At 45.4% G+C, this 26,622-nt stretch overlaps 1 protein-coding gene and 1 long non-coding RNA gene across 2 annotated transcripts in view; one reads left to right on the forward strand and one right to left on the reverse strand.

The window, feature by feature from the left end:
* The window catches only part of VEPH1 (ventricular zone expressed PH domain containing 1), a 77,997-nt gene that overhangs the window by 32,868 nt on the left and 18,507 nt on the right, over window positions 1–26,622 (forward strand). The window contains exons 8-12 of the mRNA XM_035566544.2: window positions 1,315–1,535; window positions 7,118–7,327; window positions 8,439–8,833; window positions 21,630–21,769; window positions 25,654–25,788. Of these exons, the coding sequence (XP_035422437.1) occupies window positions 1,315–1,535; window positions 7,118–7,327; window positions 8,439–8,833; window positions 21,630–21,769; window positions 25,654–25,788 (1,101 nt within the window). The remainder of the gene's footprint in view (window positions 1–1,314; window positions 1,536–7,117; window positions 7,328–8,438; window positions 8,834–21,629; window positions 21,770–25,653; window positions 25,789–26,622) is intronic.
* On the reverse strand, window positions 2,864–12,097 carry LOC118258040 (uncharacterized). Its single transcript, XR_004781779.1, has 3 exons — window positions 11,972–12,097; window positions 8,398–8,546; window positions 2,864–3,625 (listed from the first exon to the last, which is right to left on the reverse strand). It is a non-coding gene; the product is annotated as an uncharacterized LOC118258040 (long non-coding RNA).

The following is a 26,622-nucleotide window of genomic DNA, read 5'->3' on the forward strand; positions in this document are numbered from 1 at the left end:
TGCCCATGTGCATACAGAGATACTTGGAATTGGAACTGTGTGCACTTGCCAAGCAGAGATAACGTATTTGTTAGCAAATATTTGCCTTTTTTTTTTGTCTTACACTATGATCTGAAGCAGCCCCTTTAATTGTAACTTGTGGGGGATGTGATCTTGCTGATAAATTGACCAGCAAAACTTTGGCTACGGCAGGCATATCAGACTTCAGCGTGTTGGCAGGGATTGATACAGCTGCCAGACAGCAGCTTATCGCGTGTGGCGAGATCGTAAAACGAAATCTCACTTTAAACCCCTCTTTGTTTCGGTGTTAGTCATGGGTCTCATCTGAGCGTTGCTCCTAGATGCAGCACAATGGAAGGAGAGTGCCCCTGTGATTTCTGAGGCCCTCCAACCCCTCGCCATTAGCCCCGTGCCTGGCCCTCCTTTGCAGGACACCGTCGCAGGAGTCCCTCTCGGTCTGGGGAGCACTGGTGAAGACAGGGTCTGGGGTGACACTGCTAAATATAGCAAATGGGCAACACCCGACAGATCCAGAAAGGAAGTCATGATTGGGAAACACTTTTGTGCTCTGGAAAAATGGGTGTTTGCTCCTGGCTATGTGCTTGTCACAGCTGGTGGCATGCGCAGAGCTCACTCTAACTGCCTGGTGGCTCTTGAGTGGTTGCAGTTGTGGAGGATAATGTGGACAAGGCAATAATCTGGAAATTAGCCCATAAATGCAATGGGTCTGTAACAAAGCCACACCAATGGAGTCAGCTGTGGGCCGTGCAGAGCAGCCCTGAGCCACAGGGTCTGCTCCCTGCTGAGCTGGGGGCACACGGGCACGAGTGTTTGCCTGCCAGAAACAGCCCGGGAGTTAGAAGGAAGGAAAAGAAAGAAAAGCAAGCATGGAAACTGGGTTATGGGCAGGTGAGGTAGCTTGGCCAGGCTCACAAGGCTCGTCAAAGAAGAAATGGGAGCCAAGGCTGCTGCTGGTGCTCTGATCTGTGAACCAGGTTGATCTACTGCCCTAGAGCAATGCAGGGCCCTCCAAAGGCTTTGGGGACTCCGTTTCTGGGTTGAGGAGCAGACAAAGGTGTACTGAAGCTAAGCCAGGTTGGGCAGCACCAAGCCGAACACGTGTGATGTTGACAGCACGCAAAAGTAAACTGTGCTTTTGGTGCAGCTGCCTTTTTGTTAGTCGTGGGGTAGCCACTATTCCCTAATTCCCTGATGGCAATGTTTTAATCAGCAGCATGCACACAAACCAGCCTTGTGCAAGCAAACATTGAATACATTTGTTTAAAAATTTTTTTATCTCCTTATGTTGTCTAGGAGCGAGCCAGGATGTGCCTGATGTATTTAGTGAACCATCTGGCCAACATGGAGCACTCATTTCACCACATCCTTTTACTGGAAATTAAGAGTCTCACTGATGCCTTCTCCAGCATCTTGGGCACCCAGAGCAGAGATATCTACCGCATGAGCAACAGTTTCACTGCCATAGCCAAGCTCCTCGTCCGACAGCTAGAGAATGACAACGTGTCAGCAGCCAGGTAAAGCTGGGTTTTGTGTGATGAGGGGCAGTCCCAGGGGCTGTGCGAGGCAGTGTGAATTTATATTAAATATACTCAAGTTGCAATGAATGAGCATCCAGCTGAAAATAAGCTGTACTGCAGTTCCTGTAAGTTGCTACGTTTCTATGTTCAAATTGATCTTGATATCTCTCATGTATTGTTCCAGTGTATACTCACTCAGCTACTGGATTGCATTATTTATAGGGTCAGGTAAGCGTGCAGACACCCAATGGAGAACATCCGTACTTGTAGAAGTAACTTGAGGCATGCATTTCAAATGCAGGAATAAGGACGATCAGCACTAAAGCAGAAATCCATAGTTCCAGGATGTCAGTAAGAGCCTAGGTGCACTGCAAATGCCAGATGCATGCTACCAGGCAGAATGGCCTCTGAACATCACGCAACAGCAGCTGTGTCATTTGGCAAGGGAGAAAAAAGAAGCTGTTAAAGTTTTAGCACTTACAAAAGAACAGAAAGAAAGCTACATCCCAGAAAAGTAGACTAAGGCAATCTGAAAAACTTCGGTTAAAAATAAATCGGTGAAGTCAGGCTACACAATTATCATTGAGTTTATTCTAGAAGATAACCACTGAAGCTGAGGAGAACAATGACTGGCACAGCTCTGTGACAAAGGTTTGCTAAACAAGTCTGAAAAAATATTCTCAAGCATGTACAAAAATGTTCTGAGCACTTAGCTTCCTTAAACTTGTATCCTGAGATTAAAGCATTGGGAGCACTGCTGCATTTGTCACATTAAGAACGTGTTATTTAAATATCTGATAGTAGTCGCTTTTAATTAGGGACAGACTTATAATTAGCACTGCGTATACTGAAATAGGTCAGGAGGGCACAAAGGAATAGCAATCCTGTGATATAAAATTTAACACAGATGCCAGAAAACTCATAACCATGAAGGATAGCTTTGGAGACAGACTGGTAGGGTTGAAGCCAAAACATTGAGGTCATTTGAGAAACAATTAATTGGTATCCTGGAGAGTTAAAAATGAGAAAGGAGAGGAACCCCGATATAGCCACTTATTTTACAAGGCTGTAATAAATGTGCACACATCACCTGGTGGCAGAAATCTGCTGAAACAGAGCCCTCAGAACTGACTTTGTGAAAAGCTTCACTGAAGACAGTGAAAAAGCTTAAGTGGAAATAACTGAGTGAGCATGAAATGACGTACGTGTTTTTCAAAGTAGTCAAGTTCAACTACAAAAAAGAGTAGGCAAGTTGTCACAGCGAAGGGGGCCAGAAGAATGTCACATGTTATGGGAACTGTAACGAAACAGGACAGGAACTGAGGTTTCAGTAACAAAGCGTAATAATTACTCTTGCAGCCCAGGACTGGTCACTTGATTTATGATAGAGAAATTACTTTATTTGCTAAAATGCTATGGTTTTCCTATTCCTTATTATCTTCTGTGCATGACATTTATCACTAGAGCGGATCTACCCACCCTAAAAAAAAAAAAAAAACAACAGGAAAAGGTTTTCGTTAGAACGTTGTTGTCGTGTTTCTCTATTTCTCTGTAAAATTCCCCTTTAAGGACTTGCTTTGCTGAGGGGTAGAAGCTGTTTCAGCTGTGTATGTGCATGGTTACAGAAGCAAAATACAATTTTATGTGTGGATCCTATGAGAGGAGGAGAGGGTAGAGTTTGACCTTCTATCTGCAGTGGAAGGAACTTAAAACACAAGTTCCTCCACACTTTTTGTTTTGCTGTTGCTATCAGTTTTTAATATTTCTGGTGATAAATTGCTGCTTTTAGGAGCTCAGGTAGTTGATGCAATACAGGTGCTCTCACCACAAGGCAGGCGCAATTCGTATTGCTTCACCAGAATAAAATACGAATAAAAGCCTGTTCCTGATGCTGCTCTGGGTGACAAAGGGGGGTGTCTGCCTCACACGCAGCTTTCCTGGACCAGTTGCTGTGCTGGACCCTTTCAAACCAACCTTTCTGGAACTATTTCTTATTTGCCATCTTCCACTTGATTTCTCCTGCATCGTCTGCCTTATCCTTCGTGACCCTGGTCCTTTCAGGCTGGCAGCTGGGGTCCTCAGCGTGGCTGTGAGTGAGCAGAGAGAAAGGCAGACTTTTTGCAGTTATAGATTTGTTATTTGCTTTTGCATTTCAAACCTTTATCAAGCATAATATCAGCTAACTCACACAAGAACAAGTATAGAGCAGCAGTTAAGGGTAAAGTGAGAGCCCTCCACTGATTTACGCAGCATTTCTTCTGACTTGTGTTAAGTGCAATAATGTTAAGTGGGGAGGATCCAGAGATCAACATGGAAATCCACTCCTGGCTGCAGAGCTGCTGCAGTTACTGAGCTGCAGTGGTTTTTAAAGAGCAGCAATCCCGAGTGTTTGTGCTGTGAAAGGAAAACAGGGTTTTAAAATGCGTGGCTGGATTATAACCATTCCTTCCAGAATCATGTGTTTACATAAGAAGAAACTGATTTCTTCGGAGTGATGGCTGGCTTGGAGTTGTTTGACACTGGGAATTTTACATGCGTTTAGCAGAGAGTGTAATTAAAACCATGTGATGCTCTATTGCCCCTCACTGTCACAAAATCGCAAGCTACTCAGTCTCAGAGGGGCTTTTTAAGAACACATGCAGAGTCTTAATGGACTGATCTAACCTACAAGTGTAGCATGGTTAATTAAAAGAAGGCAAGAAAGGGCAGAAGGAAAATGTAATGGTGCTTCCAAGCCATCGTTCTGGGTAAGAACTGCTGCTCAGTGTGGTGGCTGGATGAAATTTTTTCTTCCCTCAAGGAGAGCATAGGTCTAGCACATAGCATCATTTAGCATTCATTCGCCTTTCGTTTTGTACAGTGTTTGACCTCCTTTAAATCAACACTTGTAGCAGTGAGGAGAACTGGGATAACATCTAAGATTTCCGTGTGTTTTAGTTCCCCCGTTACCACCTACGGATGCTGAGGCTGTGAGCTGCCGTGCGTTTGACCTGTCGGAGGATGCAGTCTGCAGCTCCATGTAGCACCTCAGCCTTGGACATTATCTGGCTGATTACGTTTCCATAATCGGTTGCTAGCAATATTTGGAAGCTCTTGATGGGCTTCCTGACTGTGAGCCGGAGATTCTGCTGGCTCTGACAAGCAGTCCCTCGTTGTCTGCCCCGTGCTATCCCCCGCTTGCCTTCTTCAAAGCTGCACTTCCGTCGTGTTTAAGGAGGTGATTATGGCAGTACATTGATGAACCACGAGGACCTGCACTTGAGCCATTCATGTTACTTCCAAACAGAGTTGAATCCTGGAACCAGTCCCATCTCAGTGTATTTTTAGCAATTTCTATTCTTGTGTGCTCTTCTGCCCGTTTTAAGCACCTGACTGTGATGCTGAAAATGGTGTTGGTGCTCTGGAGAAATACTCTTCAAATTAATACGTCACTCTTGACTTGCTGACCTGTATATTTTGGTGTCTTTCTAAAATTTGCAAAAGAGCATTTAAAAGCAGTGCACCAGTGAGGAGCACAGCAACATGGAGGTCTTTGCCAGCAAGGTCCTTATGATTCACGATAAGTTTGTGCATCCTTTTCCTCTTGAAACGCTCCAAGCTTTGGTGTAAGCTGATCCTTCTGCAGCAACCTCAGCAATGTACTGGGTGCCTCTTGCCAAGATTTCAAACAATAGTTTATTTTACTGTTGCTGCAAGGGGAGGCCAGCAGGAAGGCCTGCCAGGCAGCCCGTTGGGCGTGGGGTGGAGGCTTCATTGAACATTTCTCTTGGGGCATGTGCTTTTGGCTTCCTGGGAATCGATGCGAGTGTGAGGCTGGTACACGTGAGAGCTGGTGGTGCCCCGGAGGAGCCACGCCGTGCGTCATCCCGCAGCCAGTAGCGCTCGCAGTTGCTCGAAATGCTGGGTATTGGCTGGGTCAAAACCAAGGTGGGGTGTGAGCACCAGTGATGAGCCTTGTACTTACTAATTTACTGCTGTGCACATGGCGAGAGGATTCATTGATGCGTTTCTTTATCAGAAGCATTTTCTTGTGTTTCCCTCACAAAGGTACTAGGGTTCAACTGGAGAATGCTGGGGGAAAAAGGTGCAGTTAGGAAAGTCTGTTCTCATTTTCAAACGTCTTCAAGGGTTGCTGGCTTGGGGCTGTCATTCATAAACCCATTCAGTCCATCCATCCATCCCCACTCTGCAGCCAGAGGGCTGTATGTGTATGTACGTGTCAGATGTTTTCCTAGTGCTTGCTTCCCGCAATGAGAGCACTGGTGGCAGAGCTGCTGGAGTGACGGTTTCCTAAGGAATTAAATCTCATCCTACATCTGCAGGAAGATTTGTTAGCAAAGGTCATACCGTGATTCTTTATTAGAAAAAAATATTTTTTTCTAAAATGTTCTGCGGTGTTAATATATTATGAGGTATTGCCTAAATTTAAAAACAAAACAGGACAAAACCTTGCCAACTCTCCTGAGAAATATCCTGAACTGCCTTTATCAAAACAAACAAAAAGGCACACTTCATGATGCACTCAGTATTCACAGTTGTTCTTTTTTGGTTTTGTTTTTTGTTTGGTTGTGTTTTTTTCCAAGCATGCTTTGTTTCCACTATTAGTAATTTGCAGTGTTTGGGACTTCTTAATAGGCTTCCCAACTGTGAGCGTGACTTGTTGAGACACTGTTGCTTTGAAAGTGGTGTGTTAAAATTCTCATTTGTGGCTTTCTGTGTCCATATTTCACAGGTTGAGCCATTCAGATGTTTGCTCCTAAGGGGGGCAGAAAGGAAGAACAAAATAAGTGGGGTGGGGTAAAAGGAAAATGAGCTTATTTTTGAACTGCAGAACTAAGTAAATGTTGCCAAACATCCCTTCATTCTCTAGGAGGATTCTGGTTGCGGAGTTTCTGAACGTTGTATGGGTCAGGCTGGTTTCACCTCTGAACACCTGTGGGATGTGGTTACTCATTCGAGTCTGGGTTACTTCGGAAAGTTGTGGCCCCGTGGCTGCACAAAGCTGGGATTTGGGAGGGACAGTGTGCTGTTTTCCATCCCAGGAACCAGCACGGTACCCTGAGGTTTTAGTTTCCTGAGCCTGTTTCTTTCCATGCACAGAGTTATTTTAAAATATATTTTTCTTACTCTGAGCACGTTAAGTCAGTACAAACTGCGTGTACTTTTGTCAAACTTTTTAAACCACAGACTTCTATAAACTCTACAATTAGCTCTAGTTTTGGTTTATGAAAATAATGCAATAAGTCACTGTTTAGCAAGCTTGAAAGAATAGTTTAAGTTCAGCTGAAAACCTTTTCCCTATGGGACTATCAGGAAAAGAGGTTTTTTGCTTATGCAGATACAGCACATGCAGTTTCTAATCCAGTGTTGTCAGGGATGTTCAGTGTTTCTGATCCATCTGACAGAGATGTTGATCTAGAAGATGTTTCTGAAAATGATTAATCAACCTCTATGAAAATCTCTGCTGAAACATAATTATTTTAGCAGACACATAACAGGGGTCAAGGGCGGAAATGCAGTGTCAGCATCCCTAGGAGCAAAGTGTGCCAGAGCTAAATCTCTGCTTTCTGCTTTCTTAGGACAGAAAATGATATTGAAATAGAATCGCCTGTACCACTGGATGATTTAAAATCTGTTATGAATGGAAATGAAGAAGAAGAAAAGCTTCAAGTTAAGATACAGGCTTTTGAAGAAAAAATAAACATCAACAACAGTACTCCTGGCTCAGTAAGAAGATACAGTTTAGGCCAGGTTTCTAAAGAAGAAAGGAAAGATATGAGATTTAACAGGTATGATTCTGTAAAATGCATGAGTGGTTTTTGTGAGTATTGGTTTTGTAAGAAAACTTGGTTCAAACATTGAGAAATTGGTCTGCTTGCATGATAGCTATAGGCATCCTAACTCTAATTCGAACCAAGTCTCATATCTGTGAATTTGAAGGCTGGTGAAATCTTTCAAAGTTACTTTTTTAATCAGTTCTGTGCCCTAAAATAGCAGGAAGGTCAGTAAAATGTTTACACACAGATAATTGTAGAAAGGAAGGCATAGAGACCTCTCCTGGATGTTTCTGCTAACGGTATACGTCAAATCCTGTGTCGGTGGGTCTGCCCGTGCTCCGTGCTGGGACGAGTGTGACTCTCCCAGGACCTGGGTGAGACGAGGCCCCTCATTCACCAGCACCCACAAAGTTCTTTGGCCGTGTGTGCTCCACAGGTTCACAGCCAAGGCTGCTGCTTCTTGCTCCAATGTTTCTGGCAGAGACTCTGCTGTAAACTTGACAGCAAAGGTAACCGCAGCCCTGGTAAGGCTGGGACACTGCCTCGTCCCCTGGAGCTCTGACAAGGGCACGGCCACTTATGTGCCCTCACAGCCAGTGTCCCTGCAAGCGCACATCACCTCTGCTTGTGCACTTTCAGGCACTTCTCTTCTAGCCTTTTGCTCTTACGGAGACTTCAGTTTCATGTTTGGCATACAGATATGGGGCAGTGAAGAACTGGAGGCTGAATCTTGGTTCAGGTTCAGGTTTGGTGCAGTTAAATCTCTGCTGGATGGCATTTTTATGATGTGATCAATAAAGCATATGCTGCAGTGCTGGGGTTTTAAGTTCCTTGCAGATAGGTTGACTGGCTCCTTCCATGGCACGCAGATGTTGTGATATATGGGTATTATTTAGTTTCATTTGCTTATTAAAACTGGCTTGCATTTTGCTTTTGAAATGCATATTTATCAGAAGGTATTTGCCTCTGGCTAAGTTAGCCTTGCACTCTGCTCTCCGAACTGGCTGCATAGAGGTAACTCGGAAGAGCACATGTTCAAATGATTTCTGTCTCGTTGCTCAGCATGTTGTGTTCTACCTTACCTCTGTTCCAAAGCACTTTTCCTTCCTTACTTGCCTTCCAGGTCCAAAAGCCTTGCTTTGCATGCAGTCCGCATGAAGTCGGTAAACTTAGACGGTGGTCAAGATGAGGAGAACGGGGACGTACCTGCGGGTGTCTCCTTCACCGAGATCTACATTAGCCAAGAAAATGACAAGTTACCTTTTGGTGTTGATACCGAAGAAATGCAACTGGGAAATTCTTTGGTTTCACACCAAAGTGTTGATTACACAGAATCAGAAAATTTGCCAGAATCCAGTAGAGAAAAGGCCCATGAAGAAAGCGCAGAGGTGCTGAAGAGTCCTGCAGAATACCAAGACAAACTCTACTTGCACTTGAAGGAAAACTTGGGTAAAGTGAAAGCATACGTCATGGAGATGGGGAAGAAAATTCCTATCCCTGACCAGTGTGTTATTGAAGGTAAGAGGCCTGAGCCTTTCAGGCTACAACTTTAGCAGGACACTGAATGTCATCACAGCATTCAGGCAAATGGGCAGCAAAGATCCTATAGCACAGAGCTTATGGATGGGGAGGAAGCTATGTTTTATAAAATAACACCATTCACAAATTGTAGTATTTGGAAATCTTCCAAGACTTTTGCTGTTTTACTTCAGGGATATAGTGCAGCTCTCACCTATCCCAAACTCCCAGGAAAGTTAAAACCTGAGCCTTCTAGAAGAGGGCAAGACCTGTCACAGCCCAGGCAGAAGAGCCGGGGCTGCTGATGAGGGCTGCGGACGCCTGTGGGCACTCCTGCAGGGCACAGGACGGGACTTGTAGCACATGCTGGTACTTAAACGTCCTTCTTGGCCTGCTGAGTTGGTCTAGAGCAGACCTGGATCTCCCTTATTAACATGACATTGTTAAATCAGATGAGTTACAAGTTACACCAGTGATGAAGCAAGTCAGGAACCTCCCGGCCGCATGTTCTATCCCCGAAAAGAAGCTACTTGAAAGCAATAAAATGAGATCCTGGTGCTCCAGGTTGGGTTGGATACTACCTCACCACTTCCCTAGGCTTCTTTAATGTTTTCTGCTTTCATCAAGGGCAGGCAGGTATCTGTTTTTAAGTGCGAGAAGGTTGTTTTGTCTGCTTTTGTGAGGCTGCAGGGTGAGGGAGGGGTGCAACACGCTGCAAAATAGGTCCTTTATGCTCTTTGAAGGAAAGTTATTTAGGTTTGGTTGTAAGCCTCTTGCTTATACTGAGCAGTGGTCAGTTACTTTAGCACAGTTCTGTGTGCATCTAACTACTTGCTGGTGGTTGTGGGCACTTCACAGTCCAACCCTTCATGGGTCATGTTGATGGTAAGGAGGAGCTGACTCTATAAATTAATTTGCAGTTGCTTAAAATGTCATCTTCTAATACTGTGTAACTTCCATCAAATATCTTATCAGCTGTTTGTTTACTTTTTCAATAGTCAATAAGTGAAAAGCAGGCTCCACCCATAAAAGGGATATAACTATATATATTTTAATATTTATTCTGCGGGAATTTCTGAATAATGACAAGTGTTAGGTCTGCTATTTGAAATAGTTATTTGTTAGAATTATTGATAAAACTTTTGTTTCATAAAAATACAATAGAAAAGTAAGAGTGAACAATCCGGCTTGAAGCGCTGAATGCTGTGATCTTGCATTAATCACGTGCAATACACTGAATATTTCTAAATATATTGCTCCATTTCCTTCCTGAAGTACCTATTATGGTATGTTCTAAGCATGTGACTATTTCAAAATTCATTCAAACTATTGTAATTTCCTGGAAATCCGCAACTAGCATTCTTAGGGAAATTCTTTGAGTAGGGACACATGTGCAGAACAGGAGATTTATGTGACTCATTCTAAATACACTCAAAGAACTGCAGTCTGGCTCCTTACACAGGGGACAGCTTTGTTAATACTTCAGATATTACATAAAGCACTCCATCGAAGACCTGGCAGTTACTAGACTTCTATGATTCCCACACACTGTAAAGACTCATTCAAATGTATCTGTTTTTACTTTCCAAATCAAATGTTTAGAAAATACTAAAAAAAAAAGTTGGAAAATATTAACAGATTTCTAAATATTTTATGTTGGTTATGTAGGAATTTTCGAACTGGAAATTTAGTCCATAAAGGAGTTAAAATATAAAAAGATAGGCACCTCAGAGCAATGTCTGACCATGAAAGAGAACTGGGAGGAAACAGTGGCAAACTGTGTTGCAACAAAGTAGTGCTACAGATTGCTAACAAGGGAGAGTGCAAATTTCCCCAAATTCCACCGTGTTGTCAGAGTCATGCCTTTCCTGGGCTGTCAAGTGGCAGCTCACGTTCAGGTCAAAAGTGTCAACGTCAGTGACAAGAACTTCTCATTAGTGATGGGCCAAATTCTGCTCAGTGCACTTGAGCAGAATTCAGAACCATGCTTGTACTGCTGATGCTGGAGGCATTTAACGTTTGGCCAGACTGCCTGTAAACATGGTAAATTCCTCATTGCTTAAAACTGAGACTGGGTGCCGTCCCCAGAAGTATGCTGTGAGGCACAGGGGCTAGGACAGAAGCAGTTTGACTGTTGTTTGGGACGCCCAGGCTTGGTGGACGCAGCGTGGTCAGGCCTGGGGGCAGCAGTGCTGAGCGTTAGCTCCCGTAAGTGGGGAGCTCACGAAGGTTCCCCAGGTACTGCATAACTGCCCTGCAGAATGACAGAGGACGTTCAGCTCGGTGCTCGGCAGCAGGCAGAAAAGCAAATGGACCAGGGAAGAATTAAGAACAATAGATACCTCATGATGACAGCGTTATGTCGTTGTCTGCATGAATTGGGGCTTGAAGGGCAAGGCAGACCTGTTAAGGGGAGTATGAGCTTAACTGGAGACCTCAAAATGAAGAAAAATGAACTGGACTGGGACTGCACACTGCAGAAAAGAGAAGGGTGATGGGGATCTGTAAAATCATGAGCGACAGAGAAGACTAGCTGGGAGAGGCTCACTGTCTGTCCTAATGCGTATACTAGAGAACACGTAGTGAAGTCAGCAGGAAGCACATTCAAAATATACAAAATAGGTGCCTCGTAACACCTAATTGGATGCGCGTAAATAAGTGGCAGAACTGATTGCTGCGGTGCATTAACTATACTGAAAGTGTACCTGTTTTCAGAAGCGACTAGGTAAATTCATGGATTAGAGCCGTTCAAGAGTTATCAAAATAATACCTCCCTGCCGCTGGAAATGCCAGAGCCACAGTTGGAGGTGTGAGGTGAGTGGAAGGGAAATTATTGCTTGTCCTGTTCTTGCACTCCTCACCTACAGCTTTTCCTCACCCTTTGCGAGCTAACACCAGGTTATGGCGCTGGCTGGGCTCCTGCTCGAATTGGAGTCGACATCCCACCCACCCTCGATCCCCGAGCGCTGCAGGCAGCTGCGTGCAGAGGGAAGTCACTTGATTTGATCCCTCCATAACTGGAGAACATGCCCTGCAGGTGCTGCCCGAGCACTGAAGACAGCAGAGGGAAGCAAGGAGGGTGCCCACGGGTCAGGGAAGCATGGTTTGTGAGGAAAATTGGAAAAAAAATGCACTTACTTGGAAAAGGAGAATGCTGAAGGAGGATATGATAATGGTTCTCAGCTATGTGTAAAACTTAAAGGTACAGCCCATGCTGAACAAGACAATGAGCTTTAATATCAACAAGAAAGATGCAGCTTAAACAGTAGGAAAAGCTCTCTAGAAGCACTACAAGCTTGCGCTGCCAGAGGAGGTTGTGGAGGACTTCTGAAAGCACATTAAAGAAACCTGGAGAGGCTGGCTTCTGGGTTTGACACAGCTGAAGAATGGCTGGTGGCCCCTCAACCATTCCTGGTTCTTCTACACCCACGCATTGGTTTAATAAAAGACGTTACTGCTTCTCATCCCTGCCTTACACTACCAGCCAGCCTGTGGCTACAACTCCAGCGTCACAGGCACTGGAGACCGAGTGTGGGTCGGGAGGCAGATCTGCTGGCCGCTCCAGTTCCCCTGCGTGTCTTTGATTACATCTCTGCTCTGTTCTGCAAATTTTCTTTTTTTGTTGATTCATGCATTTGGTATGTATTTCATAGCCGTGGCAAAATATTTTTCCTTTACAGGATGCATTTTTTCAGTCTCTTTGTTGATTTACAAGCTCATTCAATTTAAACTATAGTCAAAATTTATGAAATATTGTCTCGAGTGATGGATTTTACAACTCTGAAGGGGATACTGGTTAAAAACCATAAGAGGGGATCCACGGTCAGTCTGTGACAGTTAATTTGAAGATGCCGCCCGTGCACATTGACATGTCCTCAGCTCTGTTATCCCATTTGGTATTTACAGTTTTGGGCTACATGTGCGTCAGGCAGAGGAGAGCTGTGAACTGGATGATGTTGCTACAGCGCAAGCAGGGTGCAGAACATCTTAGGCTAAGGAAATGGTCAAGTTGAGAAGGTTTTGAAGAATGGAGAAGATCCAACAACCTAGTGGGTCCGTGTATACGTGCATAAGTGAATCTTTTGGAACTTACACTGCAGTGTGAGAGGGGATTTAAAATGGTGCATAAAGAAGGCATCTGAAACCACAAAAATCCTTTTATTTTAGGTTGTTTCAGCTTGGGGCTGATGGTTTGGTTCGGTTCCCGCTTAGTTTCAACCACCTTGCATGGATTCTCATCTCTGCTCTGCTTTAAGCAACTTGAGACATTCTTTTATATCATGTTCATCACTTTAATCCTCTTAATCCTGTGGACCTTTCCCTCAAAAAAAAAAAAAAAAGGCCACTGTATTTGTCGAATGCTTTAGCTTCCATGGAGCTAAGCAGTTTTCATCAGCCCGTATTTTTCCAGATGGTTTGTGATCTTCTGTCTTATCGGTACCTCCGGGATCTTGCTGATGGCAGCAGCCCAGAGCTGTGCCTCTCTAATTTCCTGAACGCTCCCCAGCTTTGCTACTGCTTTTCAGCATAGGCTGGGAAGGATTTCCACCACCTCGGTGCCACTGGAATTTCAGTGACCAAGAACAAGAAACCGTGTTCTGTGTTGGTCATTAATGGTGGTGTGACCTGCCAGAGCTGACCTCAGGAGTGCCACACCACCCAGCCAAGGCCTGAATCAATATCTTACCTGGTTTACTCCAACTTCTGCTGCATGCAGCATGGAGCTGGCGGCTCCGTCTGCTCTAGCCTCGCTGGGCTTCACCCCGACCCCTGCATGCTGGATAAGTCTTGATGTATTCTCCTTTCCCAGACATGAAGGGATAGCGGATCAAATGCGTGGCTGCATGGCCTGCCCCTGGCAGCGAGTGGCTGGTGTCAAACAGTTCCCAGACACGAGCCTGTGGAACTGCTAATTTTGGCTATAATTTGAGGGAAGATCCCTGTCTTTCCTCTAGTTCTAGGGGCTCTTCAGACAATTCAGATAAAAACACCACTGTTAATGCCTACAGCTCAGTGCAAAGCAAGCCACCGGAAAGAAAACACGGTGTGTGTGCACAGAGGGCAGTGGAGGATTTGTGCCTCTCTACCTCAGAAGGACTGAGGCCAGAGACATTGGATGCATCACTCAATTCTCGGGCACTGAAGCCACGTTAAAAATTCAAGGAACGATATTATAGCCGCTTTATAGTAGCGAGCCGCTCCTGGCTCCTAGTTGCCCTGCAGGAGGAAATATAAACAGCAAATATTTTGTGGGCTTAACGACAGAACTCTGATAAAGGAGGCAGGGGAAACAGGTTGCAGTACGCTGGCCCGAAATCTGGTTGTTGTTATGTTTTAAGCTGTACCGAGAGCTAATTGGTACCACATGACGGAGTAGATGGAAAAGCTCGTTGGTCCCCTGCAGTGCTCGCCTCTGCACCGGGCCGATCGATTCCAGCATTCCTTTGGCCCGGCCTGATTGGGACCAGATGCACCTCCGCTCCCTCAGCGGCACCGCGGCGCTGCGCGGGCTCAGGCCAGCGTTTCCAGAGATCAGCTCCGTTTCTGCTAGGCCAAAGAAATATTAGTTGGTGTTTTATCCTGTGGAACTGGTATTAACGTTCAAATCCATCCCAAATGTCAGGTGAGGCGGTGAAAATGGAGGCATGAACGCGCGGGCTGGCCCTTGTGCTCGCGGCGATCTGGGCCCTGGGCTGCGTAGAGAGCCTCCGTGGTGCGGGGAGCGTAACGGGGGTGTGGGGGCGCTCGTAGCGGCCTGCCCTCGCGTCTGCGGTGACAGCAGCTGGTGTGCTGGTCTGGAAGCCTCCGCTGGAATAGGCCGACCCCCAGATGTGATTTACCTGGTGATAGCAGAGGGATTCCCGAAGGGGATTTGTTAGCGCTCCTCAAAGGCAAACGAGAGGGCTTGGACTTGGGAGCGGTGGTGGGGACCAGGACGGACCCTGTGCTTCCCTGAGGAGCGCTCTCAGCAGGAGGACAGCCCTGCCCTACCCTGCCCTGCCTGCTACACCTGAGCTCCGATTTCGGTAGGGGAGAAGAGCCCTGCGTGGCTGGTGCCCATGCCATGGGGCAAGCAGCAGCCCCCTGCCAGGCTGCGGGTGCCGAGTGGAGGTGGCCATGGGGATGGGACATTTCCCCAGGACCTGGCTGTCCTGCATGGGCATCATGGGCTCTTTGCGCTTCAGTCATCGATTCAGGCAGAAAGGGAAGCGCGCTTTTGCAGCTGAAGATGGGGTGACGTGAGAGGTAGACCTTCCCAGATGGCACAGGCTTTTCATGACCCTGACAGGGAAGAGAGAGAGTCAGAAAATGTTATGAAGTTAAGCAAATCTGTATGTTCTCATATATGGCTTTTACCGCTCAGATTTGAACCCTGCGTACTGACTGCATTGTAGTGGGCTCCCCGAGCCCATTGACATCATACCTCTGCATTGTAGTTTGGGTGACTTACTGGGGGAAGTGCCCATTGAACTGAGTTATGGCATGCATGTAAAGCTAGTAGTGCTCCAAATAATAATAATTTCTTGAAGCTGACTGCTTTAAAAATTACTCTTTTCTCCTACAAACATATGTATTGTTTGCATCCTTATCTGTAATCTAAACTGAAGAGAAAAGGAAACTGAGGAAGCTGAAAATGGTTTGACACTTAAGAAGTTGTATCCATTTCTTATTCTCCAGTTTCACGTTTATGGGTGGGTTTGAGTCTATTTGGGAAATTTATGAGCATACTTTTACTCCTATTAACAGACTTTATTTAATAGTAAAGGATTACCACAGTAAATCAAATAATGCGTGAATTGTTCCCAGAGCCAGTAACTCTGTACCTACTTGACTATGTTATATCCCTCCTGGCTACCCCCACATGGTAAGCTGGAGTAAACAACAAGCAAAAACTCTGACAAATTCTTGTGCTTATATTCTTTTTCCCCAGGCACAAGCACTTAGTAGTGAACTTTAAAATTGCAACATATATTCTCTTGTTTCTTGTAGAAAAAAACAAGTTGGTGCTTATTCTCTTGCTAAGAGTTTGGGACTTGCCAGAAGACGTGGTGAGAAGTGCTTCCTGACCAGCAGTTGTGTTTCCAGGGGAGCCTGATCATCCTTTGGTGTCTTTTGACAAGTGCAAGGGGTTTTCCTGGCCCAAGTAAAATGACCATATTTGTCGTCCAGCTCCAAGGGCTAGCACTCTTAAGCTAGTCCTAAAACAGGTCTGTCTGTTGGGTTGTCTTCTTTTTTTGCAGTTAAAGCTTTTATGACCCCATGTGGTAGTCACAGCTCTGATGGCTGAAATGGTGTTTCCATGAATCCTAATTTAGGTCAGATGGGACAGGTCACTAAATGAAGTGTTTTTCTAAGTTGTGTGCGCTTTCCTGTTATGTGAATGCAACTGTTTTTTTTCTCTGATTCAGGCCTGCAAATGATTTATTTTTGCTCATCTTAAGCAAAAATCTGTTTGCTCCCCTTTCCTAGCTAGCCTTGTGAACCTGGTCCCTGTTCAGCCATCACATTCCCCTTTGTCAGCCGCTCTGCACTGCCAAATGCAAATGCAATGAGTTGTTTTCCCTAGAAATGGCTGCCTTAAAGTTTCACAGGTGCAAATAGGTCTTGCTATGCATTATTATCTCTGCTTTAATTCCTCTGGGATCAGCTGGGATTACACAAGGTTGAGATTTGGTTCATAGTGTTTCATAGATCATTGCAATGAGGGACTGGAAAAAGTATGCAACGTAGCTTACCTAAAGCTCAGCCAATGTATGGAGATGTGCTTTAGGAAAGCCCAAAAATGTATCTTCTTAAACTGTGTATACTGAACACGTAAGTACATGTAATTTGTTAATTCTACACTTGGTTTTGGAAGTACCTTTTCCATTCTCAGAGAGTGTCTGAGCACAAGTATGAACATGGATGTGTTATGTGCGTGCTTCGCTCCTAAACGAGCCTGCCACTCTTCTAACTTACCCAGAAGGTACAGCAAAAATGGCCTGCTACAATGGGTGCTTTGAGGTTTAATTCATGGTTCTCTGGGATCCTTGAATAAGATGCTATAAAAGTGTAATGTTATACTAGTAATATCAAGAAGCAGTTAATGTTACTACTCTGTGCTGCAGTGGGATGTAGTGCGGAGACTCTGAATTGAAATCCCTGCATGAGAGGGAAAATGCTTGTAAAGAGTTATATTTTCACTTCTGGAAACAGTGCTTTGGTTTAGCTTCTTAAAAATGAAAATGTAGCATACAAATGTGTCTAACAACAGCTGGCTGGGAGGATAATACTATATAATACAAACATTTTGGGGGGCGTTTTGAACCAGACAGGCTCGATAGCCGGTTGAGTAACATTTACAATATCTGCAATGTTTTTACGTGGGATGTAGAAGAAGAGAGCTCTATTGACATGGTTGCAGTTCAATGGATGCTGTCAAATTTCGAAGGACGGTGACTCACCCTGTGTGATTTAGGATTAGTTTTTTTAGTTAGAGGTCTGTCTCTGAGGTTGTTGGTGGGGAACGTGTGATCCAACGGGCTGCTGGTTATCCTGCACTGGTGTTCTGCCGTGTCTGTCGATCCAGTGCATCAGTCTTGCATATCAGTCGCTGCTGCTGCTGCTAATTAAAATCACCATATAGTTTTTTCCATTTTAAACGTTTTGTGAAATGGCACAGCGTAACTAGTTGTCTGAAACGGTGGCAGCTTCATGTGCCTGGATGATAAGAAATTCATTTAGCCTTGCCTATTCAAAGATCTCCCACAGCCATAAGAATAAATGGCCGTGGTAGTGACATTGTGGTTGGCAGTTGAGCAAAGTACAGTGAAACGCTGCTAGATAGGGATCAGGGTCATCTTAGTTTTCATCAGAAATAGGTTTATTATTTTAATATCACTTCCACTAACTGTGGGACAGCTGAGATTAGCTGTTGTGTGTTGAAACTAGCAGTTCCGTGCCATCAATTTAGAGCTGCGTGTAGTAAACTTTGGCTTGTTACCAGATATTGCCACATTTAGCATATCAAATGTAGTAGAAACAGCTATGAGTAATTGCTCATCTTGTACCAAAGGTTTGAATATTGTCTGAATTGAGTAGGAGGTTTTTTCACTTGGTATTGACAGACGAATGTTACTTTTTTCCAGGAATTAGCTTTCTGCTCAGCCAGCACGGGCTCCAGTTCTTGAGCTGACATTTATTTTGGCATGCGTTATCAGCCTCAGCATTTTTTCCATGTCATCCAGTGTCTTGCTAAGCGTTTTCTTAGATTTTGGTGTCCCTCCATAAATCCCATGCAGTTTTTTGTTCTGTGGCCTTTAGGAACCTCCTTCGCAGTCCTATCGAGCACAGTCCCACCTAACACCAAGTGCCCTTTCTCAGCTGCTCCCCGGGGCTCCGCCGCCCTCTGCCCACAGCTGCAGTGACTTCTGTGGCAGACGGCACGGCTGGGGCTTCATCGGCTTCGTGTGGACGTGATGTGGGGGACAGGAGCTCCAGCTCTGGGCTCTGCTGCCTTGCACAATTGTTTAAGGCACTCCAGTGCTGGCCTGCAGCCTTCACATGCCTCCCAGGTTTCTTGTCAATTCCTCCACTTGTAATGAAAAAAGAAGCGCCGTGCTCACTGGAGAGGAAGGCATTGACTGCCAGCTCCTTTTAGCAGTGGCAGAACGTGCTTTATGGTCACTTTTAGCTAAGAGCGATTTCTCATAATGAAGCATTAAACTTTTCACACACGTGGACCAAAGCCAAACCTCTACGTCTGGGGGAGTATATTGAAATTAAGGTTCTTTGTTAGCATCTGCGATGCATAAGCCAGGGATCTTTAGTTTGGACTATGCTGGTGGAGGAGCATTCTGTCAGCAGGCTCCTTGGAGACAGCGTTTAGTTCTGTGCTGTAACACGTCCCAGGACTTAGGGTCGGTCTAATTAACCCCTTCAGTTTCCCAAATTCCTCTTGTATATTGAATGTGAACACTGTCAGGTTAGTGGCTTGGGTAATTAGATTAGACTCAGGCCTTCCCCACAGCTGCTTAGCCAAGAGTAGTAGAGATTTTCTGCCCTATCTTTTTTCCTGCTAAGGTGGGAGTGTTGCTCGCAGGCACGGTACATTTGTGATCTGCAGCTAAGGTAATTTTCTTTCCAGGATTATTATCTCAGTTTAGCAGCATTAACATCTTTGTTAGCTTAACTTTAAGCCTCGACTTTCCAGTGCTGAAGGCTTACGATCATATGCTTCCCGTATTGCCTCACTGTAGATCTTGGTGCTCCTTTGAATTTAGAGTGGGTTTGTGCCCAGATGATTAGGAAAGCCCAAACAGCACTCCCAGATTCGTCAGAATTAGTCAAAATGCACAACTCGACGTTACCTTCTTCAAAGAGCAGTCTGCAAATGCCCGATGCCTGGCATCAAGCTCCCCCTCCTGCAGATTTCTCCCTTCTTCAACCAAGGCAACGTTCCTGGGTGGTTTCATTTTTTCAGACCAGCCCAGAACCTTGCTGTGCAGGAGTGCCCAGCAAGTCAGCCTCGTCCCTGGTATGTTCTGTGAAGCCGGGAGCAGTGGCCCCGCTTCAGCTCCTCTTCCCATCACTGTATCACAGCGAAGGAAACTTCCTCCAAGTTCCTCCTCGCCTCCCAGCTCGTCTCTCTGACCCTCTAGCGCCTGCAGCTTTCCTTTCCGTGCAGCATCACTTGTTCTGGCCCCACGTTGGCTCGTGCACCTGCCTGTGGTTATGGACTGATGAGCAACCCGGTGGTGTCCAGGTAATCCAAGCTTCATCAGCTGTAACGCTGTCAATTATAACTTGTGAGCCTTACCCCGAGGAAGGAGCACTGTTCTCATCCCTTTCTGAGTGCCTGTACAGTCAGTTTTAGTTCTTGCCTTCACTTCCCAACATGATGCATTGCCTCGGCCCGTGTTTCCTTCCCCGCAGCGTGTGTAGTGCCTCTGCTGTTCTTTGTTGACTCTAATCTTCCTCTGCCTTTACATCTCACACCTTTTCTCCTCGTGGCAGTGGAGCCCCAGCAGTCCCCACTTGCTGCAGGTGACTTCCTTTCCTCGACAAATTCAAACAGCTTTGTCAAAGGGTAACACAGCAGGTTCCACGTGCCAGCTTCTGAAGTTTCTCCCAGCCCCTGACAGCCACTAGCTCCCTCTGCAGCATACTGGGCAGGTTCAGGCAGCCCAGGCTTTGAATTTGCCACATATTCAGTGACAATTTGACCCACTGATATTTTGGTTCTGGAGACCCAACCTTTTGTGCTTCTGATAAATTCATTTCTCACGCAATGCTTGTATGTGAAATACTATATTTATTACGTTTCTCTCTTGCTTTCACATCTTGATTAGACGAAAAATGTTCGCAACAAGGATTTCAAGATGGTCACAGAGGCTGGACATAGAGGCTGCCTCCCAAGAGTCTTCCTTCTTGCTGGCTCCCATTGTCAGTACGTCCACAGCACTTCCAAAATGTTACCGCTTACTGTTCCGATTAGACTATTTCCTTGCAGCTTTTTATTCCTACACCTTCACTGCACTGTGACTCACCAGGACAGCACGAGACCGAGTAATGCTCCTCGCCCAGCTGGCCCGCGTCAGCCACCTTCAGTGAATGATTCACGCCGCGGGTGCTGCACTGGGAGACCTGCCCGGTGGCTCGCAGGAGCACGCGTGGGCTCGCTGCTTGCCTTGCGCACGCCTGGCTTCCCCCTGCAGGTGCCGGCAGGACGGAGCCTCAGGAGAGGTCAGGGAGGGGAGCTCTGCACATGGATCACTCTCTAACAGCTCATCAGCTGCTGCAGGGTGGCTTGTCTTCTGTCTGTCTGTCCGTCTGTTCTGCCCGTAGCTAGGAAGCAAGCGCGGCAGCAGCCGCTGGGACTGGTTGTTCTCCCCCCGTCAAGCCCAGCTCTCCAGCTGGGTGATGCGGGTGCAGCACCGAGGTCTTCACTTAAGGATCTTCACCTCCTGTTTTCCATGCCTTTTACCTTGGAACGCTCATTGCCCTTGTTCAAAGGGACTACAAAGTGATATCGCTATTTTAAGCTAGTAAAGCAGCCTGATGAGGTTATGCCTGACATGCTGTTATCATTACGAGGCGTCATCCAAAGACAGAAAATGAAGGTTTGAGGTCAATATTTTTCAAAAGCAGGATCACATATCTCATGGGCTTTATTTCCAGTTAAAACCAGCATGGCAAGTTCAAGTCAGGTAACGTTACGTAGCTATAGCTTTTGTGCTGAGCAGCTGGTCCCAAAGGGCACATTTGGATCCCACGTAAGCACTGTGGGATTTTGGTCAATAATGTTTATGCACAGATCAGACCTGCAGATCAGACAGCAGACCTGCACCACACGTGGTTGGGAAGAAGCGGGGTTCACAGAGCCCTTAGCCATTTCCTAATATGGGATTATTTTTTTTCCCAGCAAACTCTTTAAAGAAGCAATTCACAGTTTTGGCAAATCTGCCTGGTTCGATAAGCTGCAAAGCAGTGCAGAGTATGTGAGGAAGGGTAATGGTAACAGCCCGTGTGCTGTCTTGTACCTCTTGTATTTGGGTGCGAGTGACTGCTATGTAGGATTTAAAGCACCTGAGACAAAATTTCTCTAGTATTGTCCCATGGCTTGTCCTTAATTTGAGGGCACAGACACAGCAGTGCCCTTCTGGATGCCACAGGAGCTGATTTGTGGATGCCTGATGAGTGGAAGTGTAACGAGCCTGGGGTGCAGCAGCACTGGAAGTGCATCCCCACTCATCACGGGCACTTGGCTTCTGTCTTCTGTGTAGCTAGTTTTAATATTCTCTATATTTATTTCTAGATACCGTGAGAAACTGCGTAGCAAAGCTGTTCTTCAGCTGTCCCCTGAAGGGCCACTACTGCCTGTACAGTAAATCCAGCTTCACCCTCGTCAGCCGGCAGCCCCCGCTGTGGATCCACATCATGTTTCTCTTCCAGCAGGTGTGTGCAGTACAGATTAGTGGCACCTCTGTATTTTTCATGTTGTACCTGGAAATGTACCTGTTTTAATGGTTAATCTGTTGAAATGTGCTTCTAATCCACAGTGCTGTTAATATGAATTTTTGTGAGCCTTGTGATTTCTCAGAGAGCTGTCAGGTTTATTGTGGATCTCACCACGGTGGGTACATTACAGCAGGTTGGAAGTGATTTTGCAGTTTAAGGATTTCTATTGAATGTAACAAATTCAAACTGTCTGTAGAGATTACAAAGCGTGAAGAGCACAATGTGGGGCCAAACCTTGTTGTCCTGATTCAGGCAAAGCTTGCAGTAAGTCCTAGGTGCTGCTCTGCTGCTTTACACATGAACAGGAGAAGCACAGTTGGTTTGTGTGGAAGCAGAATCGACCCCAGAGACTTCAGGTGACGTTCAAGGGGCAGCACCCACTGGATTTTTTTTTTTTTTTTTACTGTGGAAGTTTTGACTGAGTGGGATTTGGAAATCAGATCAGTGCTGTTCACCTACCAACCCTAAAAGTACTGTCCAAATCTTAATGCCACTTCCAAATGCGGCCCCTTATTTGGATGTGGATGGGATTTCCTAATAGGTTACAAATAGCGTGAAATTGTAAAAGAATACCTCATGTTCACAGTTCAAGATGAAACAAAAGGTTTCTATAATAAAATGATTAGGTTTGTTTTCTTAACCTTTGTAGAATTGGCCATTGCCATTCACCCCACCCTACTGCAGACTTAGAAATACAAAGGATTTATCTGAAACTTAAAACATGCTTAGTGAGTTACTGTAAAGCTAACAGGTCAGGTCACTCCTCCCTGTGTTTGTTCCTAGAAATAAATACAGAAAATATTTTTAAAAAATCCAGCGTGGTTGTTACTCGTGGGTAACAGGCAACAGGAAGGAGAGGTCAGAGAAGAGAGAAAAGGAAGCAGAAAAGGGCAGCAGCAAAACCAAGAACGAGAAGATGATAGGGAGGGGGAAAATAAAGGGGGTGAATGACTCTGTAAATGAAAGCCTGAAGGAGGAGTTTGAATTTAAACAGAGCCTAGAGAGATTAAATAAATTATGTTACGAATGTAACATTTTGTTCTCAATGAGAGCAAGGGAAACAGATGTTGAGAAATACGTGCACAGCACTGAAAGGCACAGAACTGAAGGAGGAGAAGCAGACACGAGGAGGGCAGGCACACCTCGCTCGCTGCCCCGACCCCACCACCGACCCTCGCCCCACCGGTGCTCCGTGGCCTCACCCAGCTGCACCGACGGCATGCTCACTGCTCACGCCCGCAGTCCCCCACACCCAGCCTTTTCCTGATATCTTTCATTTTAACTGCTCTCCCTGTTTACTCCTTCCCCGATCGCTCTGAATTCTGCACTGCCATTTCTCATTGGGAATATCAAGCCACGCGTGCTGCCCAGCAGACAGGGGAAGCGTGGCTTTCCCTCCCTGTCCTCGCTGCCCCCTTCCCATCTCCACCTGCCCCAGCCAGGCTCTGCTTCCTCAGGATGCTGCCCTAAAAGCTCCTAACCAACACTTCCCCAAAGCTTCCCTGCAAACACCACAAACGCAGCACTTCGTGCTTTCTCTTATGAAAAAAGAACGCTGCACCCAAACCTGCAGTGCTTCGGTGTGGTGCCTCATGTGAGCTAATTTGTGCTTTTTTTTTTTTTGTTCGAAATCCTAAAGCTTTTATGTACTGGACACGTAACTATTATTAAATCACACTGCTCTGAATTTGGCCCTGGAAAAATGTTAGTTAAGTCTGTGAAATTGCACAAGAGATAAATTTGACATAAAATATATTTTATAGTGTGTTAATAATGAGTTAAATGAAAGACTGGTGATAAAAATGTAGCTTTCAGCAGACTTGTCATAGATTAACAGACAGTTAATACACAGTTCCTGCAGATTTCTGTACAAGTTACTGTATTTTTATTCTCTTCTTGCCAGTCACGCTATATTCTGTCGGACATTGCATTCTGCAACAGTAGAAACAAGAAATATTTTTCTCTGAGGTCTCCAGAACATATCTTTAATTTCAAGACCCTGCTTTTTATTTAATTTAAAAAATTTTAACGAGTAGTTGTATCATGTTTCGAAACCCTCAGATGGAAGTTGTGAAACTGCAAATTATTCCTGTTTTCTCAGCTGAGTAGCTTCTGGCCAGTAGAAAGATGAGCATATTTCAATGGAGAGCTGAGAGAGGAGTTGTCGTACAGGAAAATGATTATCAATAAAGGAAGAAAATCAGAATAAGGGTGAATAGAGCAGTTATTCTAGAGAAAAGGTGCTTGATTTCCCAGATTCATTCGTTATATCATCCCATACTGCTGTAGGATTTAGGGTTTGATTTCTCTCATCAGGGTGCAGCATCACGCTGGCAAGCAAGCCACTTGCCTGCCGCGGCCCTTTCCAGTCCCTTCCTGACAGCCGTTCATAAATTAGCCAAAGCCAGGTTAATTGGGCTGCAGTCCTCTCGTGCCAGGTGCTGCCTCACGCTGCCTGTTTCTCAGCTTTAATTTGCACAAGATGATCCAGCTGTTTCTGACAGCAGAGCTGGAAAAAAATGCATTGCCCCGGCCACACTAAAAATGCCTGCTGACCACTTGCTCAATACCTCCAGTTACATTACGTGCTCTGAAGCAGGAGCAGGCGGCTTGCTCAGCCAGAGCTGCTCGCAGGAGGGTTTGGCCATCCCCGTGCAGCACTACCAGCTCCGCTCCGGAGCCTGCAGAGCTCGTGCAGAGGAGGGGGCTCAGGGTCTGGGGATCCCCAGGCTCACAAGTGGGGCAGGCACTGGGTGGGCAGCCCAGGAGGATTACTGTGGGGTAGGGCTTGGGCTGAGGCTTACCTGGGGGTGGAATTGGGATCGGCAGGCCTCGGTTCAGAAAGAGAACAAGGAACATCCATCCAGGAAATCTACGTTAAAAGGACATAGCAAACATTGTGGAATCAAGTGTTCAAAATACGGAAAATCAGATTTGCTTGTGCACTGTTAACTTGGCTCCTGCGCACAGATGCATTTTTTACTTACAAGATCATGTAGTAGATGTAGTGGAGGAATAATGTTAAGCTCTCATAACTGCAGTGCTGTTCTTTTAACACTGACTTTGTGTACAGTTTATACAATTAAGAACTTAACCTTATGCTGCCTTGAATAATTCTACATCAAATGTTATATCCTAGTCCTCTGAGGCAGGTGGTCTTGGAGGTAACAGCAGCCAACCTAACAGGTTTCATCTTGTGCTGTTTCATCTTGTGCTATGGGTGTTCAGGGGATGACAATTCCCGCACTCTGCACTGAGCAGCTTCCACGGGGCTTTTCCTCTTGCACTTCATCCCCCATCCCTCAGTGCAGCTGCCGTGTAACCCACCGCAGTCACCAGCCCTGCGCTGCCTGAGGGCCAAATGAGCACAACAAACCTGCAGCGGTGCTGATCATCTCTTTGCGTTGACTAGTAAATGGCATCTCCCTGTCTTTTCCACAAAGCAGGCTTTCTCTGAGTACATCTGTAGAAGCCTACCTTGCTTACATTTCCATAGACCAGCATTTGCATACAAACATGGCATGCAAGTTGCTGTGCATAGTAATAGCTGATATATAACGAGCCAAGGACCATACATGGTCATACAGTGAGCTGAGGACCTTAAAGACATGCAATGTACAATAAAAAAGCCCCAGAAGCAAATTAAATATGTGGGCATTTATCTAACTGTGTGCATATTGATCCTTCATAATTCCTTATAGAGAAAAGAACTTATTCCTGTTTTTTTGCTTGGCTGTCCCACTATGAAATAAGAACAAGATGCTGTTTGTTAATGGCCAAGTAAAAAATGCTTGAAATGCTATTTTCAACATTTTCTTCAGAGCTTGTTTGCAGAACCTTTGTCAATACAGAGTAATTCTGTGCAAGTCCTCAAGGCCCTGTGGGAGAAGACACAGCTCAAGGGGACACGCAGTTTTGAAACTGCCATGATCCAGTCTACATTTCCACACCAAAAGGTAAGCATCTCTGAACCAAACTCAATAATGTGCCAAGTCCTCTTGTGCTGGGTGACCATATGGCAATTTGCAGTGCATGCCTCTGACTGCCCTTTTGTAGGAAGCACTTGGCTTGTGGGGAGATTGGGAAATGTTTCCCCAGCCATTATATTTTCTGCAGAGGGTCCACAGTGTTATTTTGTATGGTGCTTTGAAAGATCTCCAGGCTTCTTCTCCAGCCACTCCTACACGCTTCATGTGGATTGTTCCCAAGGGGATGAAAACTAGTGATGCTACATATGGAGTTTTTCCTGCTCACAGTTTTAAACTCCAGATTCAGATTAGCTGCCGTTATGGACTGTCTGGCAGCCACTAGGAAATTCACCTAGTTAAACACGGACTTGGATTTTATGAAAACGATCTTTTGCACATGCACCATTAGTTACCCCCATCAGTTTAAAAGATTACTCTTTCAAAGCTGTTTACTGCCTCCAGGATTTCAGGAACGCTATTTCAAAGCTATTAATCAGGCTCTTGGAAAAGAACGCTATAGGATTGTAAAACAAATATCTATTCCTGAACATCTCCATCCAGTGAAATTGGATGAAATGAATTGTCAAACATGATTTTAAAATACTCTCTCTCAGGATATTTTGAGGCATAGAAATGTCTGACTGAATAAGATTAATTTACTAAGGTTATGGGTGATTTAAAAACAGGAGTTTTGTTAGAAACACCTTCTGAACCTCCAAGATAGCGTTGCATTGAAGTGGGAACTACCACTGCAGCTTGTGAGAGGAGCGGGGTCCCCACGTCTGACATCCAGCTTATGGGCCAGTTTGACTTAGACACAGT

This window comes from Cygnus atratus, chromosome 9 (assembly GCF_013377495.2).
Source record: "Cygnus atratus isolate AKBS03 ecotype Queensland, Australia chromosome 9, CAtr_DNAZoo_HiC_assembly, whole genome shotgun sequence".
NCBI classification, from domain to species: domain Eukaryota; kingdom Metazoa; phylum Chordata; class Aves; order Anseriformes; family Anatidae; genus Cygnus; species Cygnus atratus.